The 16,844-nt window shown below is 45.4% G+C and overlaps 1 protein-coding gene across 2 annotated transcripts in view; it reads right to left on the bottom strand.

The window, feature by feature from the left end:
• The window catches only part of PAFAH2 (platelet activating factor acetylhydrolase 2), a 32,127-nt gene that overhangs the window by 8,168 nt on the left and 7,115 nt on the right, over nt 1-16,844 (bottom strand). For both annotated transcript variants that reach the window (XM_030873831.3, XM_060309403.2), the window contains exons 4-10: nt 16,264-16,360; nt 11,617-11,685; nt 11,094-11,235; nt 10,037-10,150; nt 6,034-6,125; nt 4,455-4,625; nt 1,796-1,950 (exon numbers count right to left, since the gene is read on the bottom strand). In XM_030873831.3, coding sequence (XP_030729691.1) covers nt 1,796-1,950; nt 4,455-4,625; nt 6,034-6,125; nt 10,037-10,150; nt 11,094-11,235; nt 11,617-11,685; nt 16,264-16,360 — 840 coding nt within the window. The remainder of the gene's footprint in view (nt 1-1,795; nt 1,951-4,454; nt 4,626-6,033; nt 6,126-10,036; nt 10,151-11,093; nt 11,236-11,616; nt 11,686-16,263; nt 16,361-16,844) is intronic.

Genomic DNA, 16,844 nt, shown 5'->3' with positions numbered 1-16,844 from the left:
ATGATGCTCTAAGGTCTCTATTAACCCTAAAGGCTCTAAACCCATGCTGGCACAATGGCTCATGATGAGCAAGATGAAATGAACAGGCATAAATATTAAAATGTAAATTTAGGTTCAAAAAGTCAGTATATTCGAAATAGGACAGATACATTTTAAAAGCAAAGTCAATCCAAATCAGATTTGTTGGCACTTGGTGGAAAGGTTAATACACTCAGGCCATCCAACGAGAAGTCTAGGGTCCAGAGCTCAGAGGTGACAGTCCTGCTGTACCAGGCACTGGCCACACCACATCTGGCATGTCGTGTTCAAGTCAGGGCAGCACATGTTAAAAGGCACATCAACAAACAGCACATCCAAAGGGGGAAATAAATGGCCCCATGGGAAACCGCACAGGGAACAGGTAGAGGTACCAGGCACATTTAGCTTGATGAACAGAAAACTCAGAGAGGACGCCATAGGTGACTTCAAATAGCTAAAGAGCTGCCATGTACAGGGGTCTGAGGCTTCTCGGGGTAGCTCTTGAGGGCATACCCAGGGCAAGTGGGGAGGAGTTACAAAGACTCAGATCTTGGTCTTAGGTTAGAGTTAGGTCAAACCTAACTTCCCTTCTGAAGGAAGCTGCCTTACCGCCCAGCACCTGCTGAGGGATCAGCCTTGCACAGATAATGGTAGCCTACTCCATTCTGACTGGATCAGAAAGGGACCTCTGATCAAGAGAGCTCTGGGCCCGTGTTGGGCAGTGGCCTACAATGTGTTTTGGCCCGTAAAGATGAGCTGGTACCACCCAGTTGTTTCTCTTGGCAATCTGGTCTAAGAAATCCCAGAAGTATGGCGGTGAACAGAGGGAGCGGAAGACGAGAGGATGCCACGAGGGGAGAGGACAAGCCACAAGGGGTTCAAGCCAACCGAAGTGATAAGGAAGCAGAAACAGTGAATATGCAGATGCTCTCAGCAAGAGTAAAAGTACAGAGCAGAAAGAAGAAAAATGCAGACCGGAGCAAAGAGAAACGAGATGTCAGGAGAGGAAGAGACAGAGAGACTGAGCCCAAGAGAGAGACAGAGAGGAGTCAGTCCTACAAGCTACCTCGGTTCCTGTTAACTTTTCCCTTCCCTGCCTGGCCAGGTGTACTCTCATAAACAAACTCTCCTTCCTTCTTGAGGTAAATTAGTGGATCTCTAGTCCTTGTAACCAAAAAAAGCCTAACTAGAATATCAATTCTTAAAACTACTGAAGTTTCCTGTGACGGAGAGGGCTGACCCTCAGAGCAGCGCACTCTCCATGCTGCGTGACCTCACAGCAGGGAAGATATGAGAGGATGTCTTCTCTGGGTGGGAGGCTGGACCAAAGACCTCTACAGGTCTGGCCATTTGCTGGCCTGTACTTTATGACATTAGTCATCATCCTTCTATGCTTTTTCTTTTTTTAAATAGCACTTCCACAATTTAGCCCATCTTCTATCGTCATAACCTCCTCCATAACACAGATAAGGTGAGTGCTAATGAGTTAGAACAGAGGTAGTGGAGTAGAGAGAGGTGAATGTTCCATTTACAATGAGGAAACCAAGGCTCAGAAAAGTTAAATGACTAGGTCAAGGTCATTCAGGTGGTAGAGACAGAATCAGGATCTCCAAACTTTCAGCTAAGTGTTCTTTCTAGAATTCTATGTAACTCTCTCCTTCATTCACATTTTGCCATAAATCTCACTGATCCAAGACATGTCAGTATAGACCACTGTGCAGGGAAATCTAAGAGACCCCCCCACCAGCTGCCCCACGAGCCCCAGTTCTCTCCTTACCAAGGTGCTTCTGCAGGAAGGCCAACATGGCCTGCACCACAGTCTCCTGACATTTATAGGGGTCCAAGCTCCCATGGGTTTGAGTGGAGAAGAATTTAGCAATCCAGTTACCAGCCATAAAAGCAAAGTCAGTTTGACTCCAATGAACAGAACCACTAAAAGAAAAGAAAAACAAGTATCTGGTAGGGCTCTGGAGGCTAGGGCACATAAATATTTAAGCACCTACAATGTGCAAGGTGCTTTACATGCATTATCTCACTTAATTTTCACAACAATCTTGCAAGGGAAGTATTTTCCTCTTTGACAGACCAGAGGAGAGAAATGATCTGCCCAAGTTCACACAGCTAGTAAGGGATGGAGCTAGGATTTGAAAGGAGGTATACCTGGCTTCAAAGCTGCTTCAACTCCTAGACCATAAGGCCGGACTATGCAGGGAAAAGGCAGAGTCAGCTGGACAGCGGATGGGGCATTGAGGCAAGGTCTGCAGCACCTGCCATTCCCACGTTATTATAAACTATCACCCCATGGTTTATACCCAGTGACTTCTGAACATTCACAAAACTTATCAGCTCCATCTTTAGCTCAGAACTGTACACAAAGTAAACAGGAAAAAGAAATAACTTGCCTTTAAGTAATCAGAAAAGTTAGGGCAAGTGCTTGTAAAAGAGTGTTTCTGGATCAGAATTTAAGTCCTTTGACATCAAATGCACTTAATTTGAAGGTGAAATTCTCACTAGGTTCATTTCTAGCTAAATTACTCATAACTAAATTTACTAGTCAATTCAATGAGGGAAGGAAGATTTAAATGTTAAACTCTATTTGATACCATGCAGAAAACTGACTTTAAAAGGGATTATCTAAGGTACATGAGAAAGTATAAAGAAAAATATAATGGATACTTGAGTATCCAGCACTCAGTTTAAGAAATAATATATCGTCATGAGTTAAATCCAGGGACTTCCCTGGTGGCGCAGTGGTTAAGAATCCACCTGCCAATGCGGGGGACATGGGTTCGATCCCCGGTCTGGGAAGATCCCACATGCCACGGAGCAACTAAGCCCATGAGCCACAACTACTGACCCTGCGCTACAGAGCCTGTGAGCCATAACTACTGAGCCCACGTGCCACAACTACTGAAGTCCACATGCCTAGAGCCTGTACTCCACAACAAGAGAAGCCACCGCAACGTGAAGCACGTGCACTGCAGCGAAGAATAGTCCCCACTCTCCACAACTAGAGAAAGCCTGTGTGCAGCAACAAAGACCCAATGCAGCCAAAAATAAATAAATAAAATAAATTTATTAAAATAAAAAAAACAGAGCTAAATCCGCAGTTTTTGTGTATCCCTTCCCAAATGCTCTCCCTCCCCTCCAGAGGTCACAGTTATCCTGGATCTGAATGGCTTAGGGAAACTGTCAAGCAGTCCTCTGCTGCCATGAAATCAAAATGAAAGGAGAGGGGCTGGCCCCAAGGAAGACAGCCTGGGCCAAGATGGGCAAGGGAAGAAGCCATGGCCTACTGAGCAGACCCCTAGCGGTCCGGGCTTTGGATCTGGCATTTCAACCACCTGAATGAGTCCATAGGGCCATGACATGTAGTTACTTGTCATTTCGCTGAAATAGGACCTGGGATCCTTGAATCATGTGGGCTATTTGGCTCAAGTACAGGGCAGGACCAAGTCAGAGACTTGTCAGTGAGACTTTAGTCCTGCACCTGTAGCTCTAAGCCACTTCCTATGTAAAGTTCATTCTTTTTTTAAATAAATTTATTTATTTTATTTTATTTATTTTATTTTTGGCTGTGTTGGGTCTTCGTTGCTGCATGTGGGCTTTTCTCTGGTTGTGGCGAACAGGGGCTACTCTTTGTTGCAGTGTGCAGGCTTCTCACTGCGGTGGCTTCTTTTGTTGTGGAGCACGGGCTCTAGGCGTGTGGGCTTCAGTAGTTGTGGCACATGGGCTCAGTAGTTGTGGCCCACAGGCTCTAGGTGCAGGCTCAGTAGGTGTGGTGCACGGGCTTAGTCGCTCCGCGGCATGTGGGATCTTCCTGGACCAGGGCTTGAACCCGTGTCCCCTGCATTGGCAGGTGGATTCTTAACCACTGCACCACCAGGGAAGCCCTAAAGTTCATTTCTTAAAGTCACTCAAAATCTTCTCTCTGTGAAAAATGCCTCCTTAAATCAAACCATCTGACGGTGTTGATGATGGAAGTGAAGAGAATATGGTTTCTCTCTGGCAGAGAATAGATGGTTCATGGAAGATACCTGAATTTAGGTATTCATGAAGGTCTCTAAAAATCCATCTTGTGAGTGTCAAAGGTCTACTATATCCATACTCTTCAAAAGACTCAGTAAAATTCCCAAATGAGATTAGAGATTCCTGGAGTCCACCCAGACCCACACCTCTTCCTCTCTAACACATAATCCCATAACACCCTGTCATAAAGTCATATAAGCTAGTGAATAAATCACTGCAGGTAGAGCTAAGTGTTAAAGAAGGACAGATATGAAATTCCAAAGGAATTAAGATTTTGAAATTCAGGAGGTATTTATGTATTCTATCAATGGGTAGAACTTCTGGATAATTTAGAGGCAATTACGGGAGCCACAGCTGAGCAGAAAATGGAGAGGCCACTGGGGATCATGATCTTGGAGTTTACTCACAGGACAGTTATGATCCTGGATTGATCATGCTGGGCACAAATCTTCTTCATCAGGTTGACACTCTCCATTGTCTGGAATTTCTCAGCATTGATGAAAAATATAGGGCCTCGGGCCGTGGGGTAAAAGTCATGTTCCAGAGGAAACATCCAAGCATCCAGAGCCACAGCACACCTGCAACAGGACCAGACACGTGGAACTGCCACGTAGAAACTCAAGCAAGAACAATTAGGGTAGTTCTCCCTTCGGTGGGGTAAAAAGCTCAGAAAGCCAGGAAGGGGAACCAGGGCCCATACCCTTCAGTTAGGATCTTGGATAGAGATCACTTTTACCTGTCACCAAAAATCCTTCTAGATTTTTAAACTCTCTGAAAACAAGGATCAGACCTCCTCCTTCTCTTGGATCTACTCTCAGGCAGCTGACCTGAGTCACACAGAATGGCACTTCATTCATTTACTCATTCATTCATTCACCTCATCAAGTACCTACTATGCGCTTAGCCTTGCGCTGTGGATCTAGAGATAAATGACACAGTTGTTGCTCTCCTGGAGCTCCCAGAATAGCAGTGGAGATAGAACCACACAAGGTAGCAAAATACAGTTTAGTGTCCTGATTGCACAAGCTGCTAAGTAAGCCCAGAGCATACATGGCAGGAACGTCAGGGAAAGCCTCCTTGTTGCCACAACTCAAAGTCATGGCCAGTTTGTCCAGCAGAAATCTCTGTCACCAAGGGCAAAACTAAGGCCCTAAGATTAGCATCCTACTATCCCCCACCCCCAATGCTCCTCCAGTCTCCTCCATCTCAATAAAGGACAATCATCTTCCACTCAAATGACGGGCACACAGATGAAAAACCTTGATTCCTCTCTTTCCTTCACCTAAGTCCTGAAAATTCTAAAACCCATCCTGACTCCCTTCACTTCTCTCCATCCCACTACCTCCATCCTAAAGCAAATCCCTCATCTCTCACCTTGACTCTGAAATAGCCTCCTTCTACTTAGCCTCCTTGTTTCCAGTCTTATCCTGCTACAACCCACTCTTTTTAAATGTAAATAAGATTTTTCTATACTTAAAATCTTTCAGTGGTTTCCTGTCATACTCAGAATAAAATCTAACTTCCTTACTCTGGCCAGAAGGCCCCATGAGCGGGCCCCTGTTTATCTCCCTGATTACACCTTGAATCGCTTCCCCCTCACTCACTATGGTCCTCCCACACTGAAACAGCAAGCTTCTTTCCACTCAGGGCCTTTAGCTGTTCCCTCTGCCTAGAATGATCCTCTCCTAGACCTTTATGTGGTTGGCTTCGTTGCCTTTGAGTCTAGCTTACATCACTTTCTCCAGGAAGCGTCCACATACCCCAGCTTATTAGCCTATTTTACTTTCTTTGTTGCACTTGGGTGCCAGGGATTTGATTACTTGTTTGCTAGTCTCCTCCCACAGCAACATAATTCCATGAAATCAGAGACCTTGCTTTCTTCTTCACCACTGAATCCCCACCTCCCAAAACAGTACCTAGCACAAAATACATGCTGAATGAATGTATGGTGTGTGGAGCTAACAGCAGCATCACTGGGAAACTCACCGAAATCGGGTCTCCTTGGCCAAAGCCAGAATAGCTGTGGCCCCTCCAAATGAATGTCCCATTACAGCCACGCGGCTCACGTCAATGCTGCCCTGAGAAAGGTCAGAAACACAGGGGTGCATTTTTAGGAACTCTTCAAGGGCAAGAGGAAGAAACAGTGAGACAATGATGCAGAAACACAATACAGTGGGCGAGACCTCCAAAACCACGGTATTAAGCGTCTCTTGCCCACTGGAGAGCAACGGGTCAGGCCATCCCTGGACTGAACAGCCTTCTGTAGGCACGAATTCTGAAAACCACATTTCTCATCTTTATTTTAATAATCTTGCCACCTATAATATCTGGACGAGGTAGATATTCAAATATCTATGAATAAACAGAAATTATATGACCTATCAGTATAAGAGCACGTTAAGAATAAGAACTCTCAGGAATTCCCTGGAGGTTCAGTGATCAGGACTCAGCGCATTCACTGTGGTGGCCAGGGCTTGATTCCTGGTCAGGAAACTAAAATCCCGCAAGCCGCATGGTGCGGCCAAAAAGAAAAAAGAATAAGAATTCACTTTATTTAGATCCTTGCCTTATAACCAATCCAACCAGAGGGATGGATGACACGTGCTCCAAGTCAAGTACAGAATGGGGGCGCTCCTACTGCCCCTCCACTTTGCTCTGAAGCAAGGACTGCTTGTACCAAAACCAATTCAGGTTCTACTTCCTCTGACATCTGTCCTGACTTTTATCTAGCAAAGTGAGCCTGCTCGCTCTAACGTGCTCTGCAAGCATCTATTTCTGGTTGTCCCCAGAAGCCTTCAGGACATGGTTATATAAAAAACCACTGCAGCTGCCTCCTAAGGGGCTCAAAAAATCTCTCCAGGATTTGCTGCCCAGCCTCTGCCCTGAACCCATGTTGTCCTTTGCTCTTCCCAACTTCTATCCCAAGTTTTTGTATCTAAATTCTCCCCTCTTTGCTCAGTACCTTTGGATTGGTCAAGGTTTCTTCAGCTTTTTTAATAAGTTAATATATCTACATAACTCTAAAATCAGGAGTATATAGAGAAGTCTCCTACCTACCCTATTCCCTGTCCACACAGGTGCCCACTCCCTACCCAGACAGGTAAGTTGCTTGCGTCTTTGCAGAGCTTACTTATGCCTACACAGGTAAACATGAATATATACTTTCCCCCCTTTTACACAAGTGATATTGTACCTTACTTTTTTTACATAATAATATTAGTACATAAAGAGCTTCCTTATTCTTTTTTACAGCTACATTTGATTTCACCATGGTACAGACAGCTAGTGATCACCAAAACTGTTCTTCTTCCTGGACACACAGCTAGACTCTATTTCCCAGCAGTTAGATGTGGCCTTGTGACTTGACGTGAGCGATAGTGGTCTTGTGATAGAATATGAAAGTGATTATCTCCATTTACAGGCATGGTCTATAAAAACTCTTCCATGCAAACCTCCATGCTCTTTCCCACTCCTGGCTTAACGTACATGGTGAAGTTGGGTTTCACAGGTGGAAGAGGGTGGAGCGATTAGAAGAAGGGAGCCTGGATCATGTGGGAGAGAAATAAATTTCTCTTTGTTAAGCCACTGAGATTTGGGGCTTACGTGTTATAGCAATTAGTATTATCCAAAATAATACATCCATTGTTCCATAATCTATTAAACCAGCTGTGGTCACTTATGGGTGAACACTTAGGATACTATCAATCTTTCATTATTACAAACAACACTGGGATGAATAACCTTGTACATATATCATGTTACATGTGTGCAGGGATGTGTAAAATAAATTCCCAGAATTGGACATTGCCGGGTCAAACACTAAGTGCATTCGTGCTGTTGAGAGCTATTGCCAAACTGCCCTGCATGGGGCAATCTGCACTCACACTGGCAACGGAGCAGAGGCTACTTCCCCACAGCTTTGCCGACAGGATGAGTAATCAATTTTTGGATCTTGCTCAATCTGATAGATGAAAATTCACTTAGCTGTTTTCATTCTGTGTTTCTCCAAAAGGCTGCCTCTTAACTAATCCAACTACACATAGCCCGCCATCCCCTGATGTCTGTCTCAGGCCCACAGGCCCACAGGCCTGAACTGTGGTGCCTGGCCCTGTTTATCTGGTGGGGACTGATGACATACAGCATATAGCGGGCAAAGCTCTCTAGATTTCAGGGCCTGCCTTACCTCTTGGCCATTCAGGCTGATGCTTCTTCCTGGAAGACTCTTTCAGAGCCTTTAAAAGATACTTCCTAAAGAGGCTTTGGGGCACACTGCATAGGCAAAAAGCCCCAAATTAAAGTTTCACTCTACCACTTGCTTAGCTGTGTAACCTTGGGCAGATACTTGCCCTCTTAGATCCTTGGTTTCTTTCTATGTAAAGAGATAACAATGCATATGTTTGTGAAAAGAGCTCTTATCATAGGAAGTCCTCATAAAGGAGTAATTATTATATATTTATATATATATGTATATACCATTCTCACTCATACAATGGAATATTAATTACATGGCTATTAAAAATCATGCCATAGGGGCTTCCCTGGTGGCACAGTGGTTGAGAATCTGCCTGCCAGTGCAGGGGACACGGGTTCGAGCCCTGGTCTGGGAGGATCCCACATGCCGCAGAGCAACTAGGCCCATGAGCCACAACTACTAAGCCTGCGCGTCTGGAGCCTGTGCTCCACAACAAGAGAGGCCGCGATAGTGAGAGGCCCGCACACCACGATGAAGAGTGGCTCCCGCTTGCCACAACTAGAGAAAGCCCTCGCACAGAAACGAAGACCCAACACAGCAAAAATTAATTAATTAATTAATAAACTCCTAAAAAAAAAAAATCATGCCATAGAAAAATATTAACTGGAATAAGAAGACATGTGACATTCATACTGTTTTGCTAAATGAAGAATAGGGCCACAAAACAGCTTGTATTAAATAGTAACATTATTGTTTTTTTGGTTTTTTTGCAGTACGCGGGCCTCTCACTGTTGTGGCCTCTCCCGTTGCAGAGCACAGGCTCCAGACGCACAGGCTCAGCGGCCATGGCTCACGGGCCCAGCCGCTCCGCGGCATGTGGGATCTTCCCAGACCGGGGCACGAACCCGTGTCCCCTGCATCGACAGGCGGACTCTCAACCACTGCGCCACCAGGGAAGCCCAACATTATTGTTTTTTAAAAAATGCATCTTAAAAGAACTGGAAGGACAAACATCAAAATATCCAAAAATTCCGTTTCTTTTTCCTTCATGCTTTTGTGTGATTTCTTGGTCCTCTAAATAAAGCCTGAGCTACTTTTGAAATTACAGAGGAAAGGACTGGATAGGGGAGGAAAATGTGCCTTCATAGGCACCAAATTCCATGTGGGGGACAGTTTCTCTCCTTCTGGGGGATTCTTGGGATTCCTTTAAAGGCAGGATTGAGCCTGCAGTAGACAACACACGTTGTATGCGGCTCCATAGCTCTTCCTTTGCGGAACAAACCATCACTCCCTCACCCATGTGGCCCCATGGGGCCGTCAGTCCTGGTGCTCAAGTTCCCCTGACCCGGAAGTGGGTGTATAACGTAGGCAGGCTAACCAGAATACCCTATCCCTCTGGCACAGTGACTGGCCCAGAAGGGGCATGTGACCCAAGCAGGCCATGGCCTTTCCAGATTGCTGAAAGCTACCAGTTTCTTTTCCTTTTAGGTCTGGAGCTGAGTTGAGATGCAGGCTTGGAATATGCCAGCAACCACCTTTCTTGCCTAATGGAGAGAGTCTGGTGAGAATGAAGCCCATATACACAGAGTGGAGTTGAGCCAGGAGAAGGGAGAGAGTGCCAGAACTTTGATGACAATGTTTGAGACCCTGGATCTAGCCATACTGGCCTGAAGCCAATCTGCTTTTGGTCTTCCTACTTAGTTGGGCCAATAAATTCTCTTTTGGTTTAAGCTGGTGAGTTAGGCTTCTGTTATTTGCAAGCAAGAAAGTCTTGATGAATAAAATGTGCTGCCATACCTTCAAGGTCATCAGATCCAACCCGCCAGGCACGGTGTTGAGGACAGTCTGCCCAGCAGCGGCCTCTTGCAGGACAGTTAACACCCTCAGGCACTCGCTTACCCTCTGGTGCACCTGCAATAGACAGTGCCAGTGGGAGCTGGAATACTGCACAACCATCCAGCGGGGATCTCGCTCCCCTACAGAGCCGAGGAAGAACGCAGAGATGACGTGCCCACGCACATCTCATCCAGCACTGTGGTCCCCACACCCTGAGAAAGGCTTAGCTCCCTCACAGCCACACATGTAAGCACCACCTAAGAGCACAACGAAGTCAGCCCTGCTGTTCAGACTCTACCTACCTACCCGTGGTACACAGTGCTATAATATGGGTATACAGTGTGCCAGATGAAAGCACTCTGACAACAAAAGGACACAAAAGCGTTCCTATCATCAACCCAGTACTGGATTCCACTTGCCCACTTATAGCACATGTCTATTGTTTTTGTCTGCCTAGCACTCACCTGCCCTTACTTCTCCTGTTAACCCTGACTTTTGAGGATTGCCCCTCTCCCCCAAAATTTAGCAATGTATTTCGGATGGGAACTTTGTATTTTGGTACTTCTCCCCAGCCTCGGAGTCTCTATCCAGGATTTTTCATCTTGCACCTTGGGGTAGAAGCTGGGGACACCCCCAAAACAGCCCTATTCCCTCAGATGGTGAGGGCAAACATGTGCAACCTCTTAAGGTAAGCCAGTTAGCAGATGAGACCAACCAGCAGAGGGACAGAGATAAGAGTGAAAAACAAGTCCCAATGGCATTTGGGACTAGCAGTCTTGCCCTTCCCTTGTCTGCTTATATAAGCCAACCAATTCTCTTTTTTGCCTAACAAGCTTAAGTTGGGTTTCTGTCACTTGCAATTGTAAGAGTCTTGATTAATACCTCATTTCTCTGATGTGACAAGCTCAGAACCACTATGACCAAGATTTCAAGAGAGGTTAGTTCAAAGTCTTCTTAGTGAGTGTTTTATAGGGAGGACAGGCTTAGTTACTCTCCCTCCCCACTGGCATAAGCCTACCTGGCAATTCCGAACATGGAATTCCTTCTCCCCTTCCTCAGTTTGACGGTGGGGGATCCATTCCTCCTCCAGTGACTCGCTGTTGGGCTGGTTCGCCTCTGGGGGCTGCTTGCAGAAACAGGTTGCTGCAGCTGACCCATCCCTGCAATACATGTGCCACCAGAGAGAAACCAGAAGACACTTGGACTTATTTCTCCCCTTTACCAAATCCTCCTTTTCAGCCAAGACATTCTAGTTTATCCTTTAGCTAATAGGGAAAAAGATCGGGGGCACACATAGGAGTAGAAAAAAATGTGGACTTTGGAGACTGACCTGGGTTTGAACCCCAATTCAGCTATGTCACTTTCAGCAAGTTATTCAACATCTTTGAACCTTGGTTTCCTCACCTTTGAAATGAATATAACCCCTACCTTGCATAGTGTTGTGAGGACTAGAAATAATATATCTATAGGGAACTAGCCTGTACCCTAGCCCACTGCAGGCACCCAACCCATGATGGTTCACTGTGACTGTCATCCCTCACCTGTGCTCTGGTACAGCAACCACAAAGCCATGGGAGGCCAGCTCCATGCAGAAGGCTGAATACAGTGTCCTAAAGATCCAGGAAGGAACCGAGAGAAGTGATCAAAAGAATGGCCTACCCTTAGCCCCTAGTCCAACCATGCTCTGCTAGTAGCCATCTCAAAAAATGGAATGGAGGAAGTTTCATTTGCAGCAGCCCTGGCCCAGAAGCTTTTTCCAGCCAGCATACCCCTGCTCTCACCAAGGCTCCAGTGTCCTCCTCCAGGGAGCATGTGCAAGTCAATCCACCGTGTTTTTCAACCCCATACACTGACGCATCTCCTCCACCCCCAAGCCCAATAGTTTGGCTACTTCAAACAATTGCATTCTTATTGTCTATATATTGTATGTCTCCCAACTTAGTTGGTAAGCTCCTTGAGGACAGGGACTCTGGCTATTTCTTTAATATGCAAATATGCATCTGAGATTTAACATGTGGGTTTTTTTGGTCTGTCCTCCAACTTTCCAGAAAAAATATGGCAGACACTGCTAATTGCCTACTCCAAACACCTATTTTTCCCTTCCTCCTTAATAATAGAATCTAATTTTCAGCTGAAGACATTGTCATGCAAAAAAATATGACATTTCCCAGCCTCTCTGCAGCCAGGTTTGTCTGTGTGATTAAGTTCTAGCCCAGCAATAGAAATATAATGCTATCCTCCCAAGTAATTTAAAACTTTCTAGTAGATATATTTTAAAAAGTAAAAAGAAAGAGGTAGAATTAATTTTAATAATATATATTATTTAACCCAATATAGCCAAAACATCATCATTTGAACATATAATCAAAATTTTTAAATTAATGAAATATTTTATTACATTCTCTTTTTTTTTTTCATATGAAGTCTTTGCAATCCAATGTGTGTTTTATACTTATAGCACATCTCAGTTTGGACCAGCCATATTTCAAATGTTCAATATGCACATGTGGTTAGAAGCTACCAATAACGGACAGAGCAGCTCTAGTCAATGGGATGTAAGCAGTTGTGTTATATAGAACTTTCAGAAGAGTTCTCCCTTCCTATTGAATAGACTGCGGATGTAATGGTTAGACCTAAAGCAGCCTGGGTCATGAGATACCCTTAGAAATAGAAGCTACACGTCTAGTTTTCTGACAGCTTTGTAGAACTATCATATCAGCTCTGTCTACCTCTAGCTTTCTTTTTATCTGAATAAATTTTATGTTATTTAGGTCACTATTGTTTGGGGTTTTTCTGTGAAATGCAACTTACTCAGATCCTAACTGATGCGGAAAGTCAGTGTCTTAAGTTTCTTTTCACCTTCTCACTTCTCTCAGGGAGGCAAAGAACTGGACTTGAGAGCCAGAGATTTCTGATCCCTTCCCAGTTTAAACTGTAACTTTGGACAAGTCTGCCTTTCAGAGCCTATTTGCTCATCTGTAATATGCATCCCCCTCCCCACGTACCTCACAGGACTGTGTGGGAACCAAAGGAGACAGAGGCACGTTAAAAATGGCGAGGTAATGTTTAAATATATATACTCCTCCCTGGGATGGGAAGCCAGAGGTCTGTGACTCGTGGGAAGGATTTCAGATCCTGAATTAACCACAGATGCAACAAGAGGAAACCATGTCCCTTTACCTCCCTGCCCCTTTTCTTGGAATTTCCCTATGGTTAATGAAGAGTATTTATAACTGATTCACCCCAGTTTATTGAGATCTGAGGCCTCAATACAGACTCTTTGTCCAAAAAGACCACTCTAAAGTCATGTGTTCACCTGCTCTCTCTATAAAATACCTGTCAGCTTAGGAAATAATATTTCTTAGCTTCTTTTCCCCACTAGACTACAATCTGAAAGCAGGGTCTCTATTTTGTTCACTCCTGCATACCCAACCCCAGCATAGCACATAGCAGGTACTAAATTTACTGAATAAGAAAACTTCTTGGACTTCCCTGGTGGTGCAGTCGTTAAGAATCTGCCTGCCAAGGCAGGAGTCATGGGTTCAAGCCCTGGTCTGGGAAGATCCCACATGCCGCGGAGCAACTAAGTCCGTGTGCCACAACTACTGAGCCTGCGCTCTAGAGCCTGCAAGCCACAACTGCTGAGCCCATGTGCCACAACTACTGAAGCCCATGCACCTAGAGCCCGTGCTCCGCAACAAGAGAAGCCACCGCAATGAGAAGCCCGCTCGCCGCAATTAGAAAAAGCCCACGTGCAGCCATGAAGACACAACGCAGCCAAAAATAAAAATTAATTAATTAAAAAAAAGAAAACCATCTTGCTGCCTTTCTAGCCTCATCTCCACACCTGCTCTCCACTTCCTGCCATGTGCTACAGTTATGTGAATCCATAGTCAGTCTCCTCTAGTGGATGCAAATTCCTTGATTTGTTTATCTCTATATGTCTCACCTTCTTTTCATGCCAAGGAGCTGGCACAGAGCAGGTGCTCAACAGATACCTGCTGAATGTACGGAACCTAGCAAAACATAAATATTCATAGGGAAACTACTATTTTCCAGGTAATGCCCTAGGCACTGGGAAAGATAGAAGACAGACATGGTCTCTGCCTTTGTGGAGCTTACAATCTAGTTAAAAAGACAGACATTAAAGAATAATCACATAAGTAATTAATTCATTACAAGTATGTTAAGTATTGAGAGGTACTTATGAAAGCACACCACAGGAAAACTTAACCTAATATAATATAGGGGTCAGGATAGGTGTCCCTAAGAAAGTGACACCCAAACTAAGACCCTGAAGGTAATTTGGAATTAGCCAGGCAAAAGATGAAAAGGAGGAAGAGGAAGAGAGGAGAACAGCAAGTATTCCAGGCAAAGGGAACAGCCACAAAGCACAGCACAAATGAAATCCCTGAGGCAGAAAGTAACATAGTGCCTTTAGGGCTGTTTGTCTGGAGAGCTGGAGTAGGGCAAGTAGCAAGCAACAAGGCTGGAAGCTTTGTCCTGGACCTGCATTCAGGTAAGCCAATGACAACAGCTGAATTAAGTTCAAAGGGCCATTAAAAAGATCTAGATAGGGTCTTCCCTGGTGACGCAGTGGTTGAGAGTCCGCCTTCCGATGCAGGGGACACTGGTTCATGCCCCAGTCCAGGAAGATCCCACATGCCACAGAGCGGCTGGGCCCGTGAGCCATGGCTGCTGAGCCTGCACATCCGGAGCCTGTGCTCCACAACGGGAGAGACCACAACAGTGAGAGGTCCGCGTATCACAAAACAAACAAACAAACAAATCTAGACAGCGGACTTCCCTGGTGGCAGAAGTGGTTAAGAATCTGCCTGCCAATGCAGGGGACACGGGTTCAAGCCCTGGTCCGGGAAGATCCCACATGCTGCAGAGCAACTAAGCCCGTGCGCCACAAGTACAGAGCCTGTGCTCTAGAGCCTGCGAGCCACAACTATTGAGCCCGCGTGCCACAACTACTGAAGCCCGTGTGCCTAGAGCCCGTGCTGTGCAACAAGAGAAGCCACTGCAACGAGAAGCCCATGCACCACAACGAAGAGTAGCCCCCGCTCACCACAACTAGAGAAAGCCCACGCGCAGCAACGAAGACCCAATGCAGCCAAAAATAAATAAATAAATTTATTTAAAAAAAAAAAAAGATCTAGATAGGGAAGTGACATTCATTCGTTCATTCAACAAATATTTATCGTGCATCTACAATATGCCAGGCACTGTTCTAGGTGCTGGAATGACAAGATCATATCTGGTTTTAAAATAGATCTGCCTGGCTACAGTGTGGACAATGGTTTGGGTGGCGGTGGGAGGTGTGAAAAGGCAAAAATAGATGCCTTTGTGTAACACTCTGGGACATAAACTAGACTCATACGTTGATGAATGAACATACAGAGAGAATATTCACAAGCTTAAATAAGAACGCATGTACCACAGTTATTAAGCTATGTATATAACACACCAAGGTGCAAAAATCAGAATTCATGGGGAGAATTCTGAATGGATATTGACTTGTAAAACTTGGATCAGTGTTTCCCGAAATCTGGCGAAAGAGATCTTACAGTTCATCACCCCACGATCCTCCACGTAGAGAGACAGAGAGGAAAACTGGCAGGCGTGTGCACCTATTAGGTGCCTGTCTGAGTCCTCATAACCCACACTGTGGGAGCAGCATTCCATTTGACAGATGAGGAAATGTAGGCTCAGAGAGTTCTACCACAGCCCCGAGCTCACAGAGTGCAGTGGTATGGCTGAGATTTACAGCTGAGGCTGCAAGCTCCACGGGAGCGGGAACGCGTCTGTCTTCCTCGTCACTATGCCAGTGCCCCAGGCTGAGGTGCCCTCAGTGTAGGTTGAATAAATGACTCTCTGACCATAAAGCTCAAGCCCCTTCTAGTACTTCTAGGCTGTTATAGAGGAAGAAAGCTAAAAGCAAGTATTTATATAAATGCTGGAACATGAGAAGCCAAGGATATAAAAGGCTCCACCGGGAGAAAGGGGCCTGGGGGAAGGCCTTCTAGAGAAGGTGGACCCAGTGCCTTGGGATGAAGCACATGGTAGATAAGAAAACTGACAAATGGAAATACGCGTTTCCCTGCCCTTTGAGAATAAGCTGAGACTCAGCAGCTGCAACCAAGCAAGGAATATGACAAGGTCTAGGGCAGAGCAGCTCTTACCTGAAGGCTCCCAGGCCATGGGAGAAGATGATCAAGGGGTATCCAGAGTCCTTTGTCTTAAAGGGGCCATTCCAGCTAACAGGCAGGCGACAAGATCCTAGCAGAGACAAGGGCTATAGAATCTCCGGCTGAATGCGAAGGGCAGCCTGGGCACAGGTGTGATGAGGACATGTGGCCCTCCTCTCAGGAGAACTACCTTTTGCCCGAGCAGCCCAGGACAATCAATCACCTATTCTTTCCCCTTTTCTCCCCTAGCGAGCATAAACACAACAGAAAATGGGCAGATAAATCCAAAGGGGAGGTACTGAACAACTTACAGACTAAGTCCCTGAGATGCCAAGGCAGTGGGTAGAGTTCCTAACAGTGGGGCCTTTGGGGAAAGGGGATGATTCAATGTCATCTGACCCAGAAGAGGGAGGAGCTAGAGAGGCAACTGCAGGAGACAGTATGCTCCTTGGCAGTTAAGAATGTTTCTTTGATCTACACTATAGCTGGCACAGAGTGAAATTAATATGTGCTGGATAAATGAGTAATAGCCACCATCCATGGAACACATTCTATATCCCAAGCACTGCACTAGA

This window comes from Globicephala melas, chromosome 1 (assembly GCF_963455315.2).
Source record: "Globicephala melas chromosome 1, mGloMel1.2, whole genome shotgun sequence".
Classification (NCBI taxonomy): Eukaryota; Metazoa; Chordata; class Mammalia; order Artiodactyla; family Delphinidae; genus Globicephala; species Globicephala melas.
The sequence above is the reverse complement of the archived record's forward strand: the minus strand, read 5'-3'. Positions and strand labels throughout refer to the sequence as shown.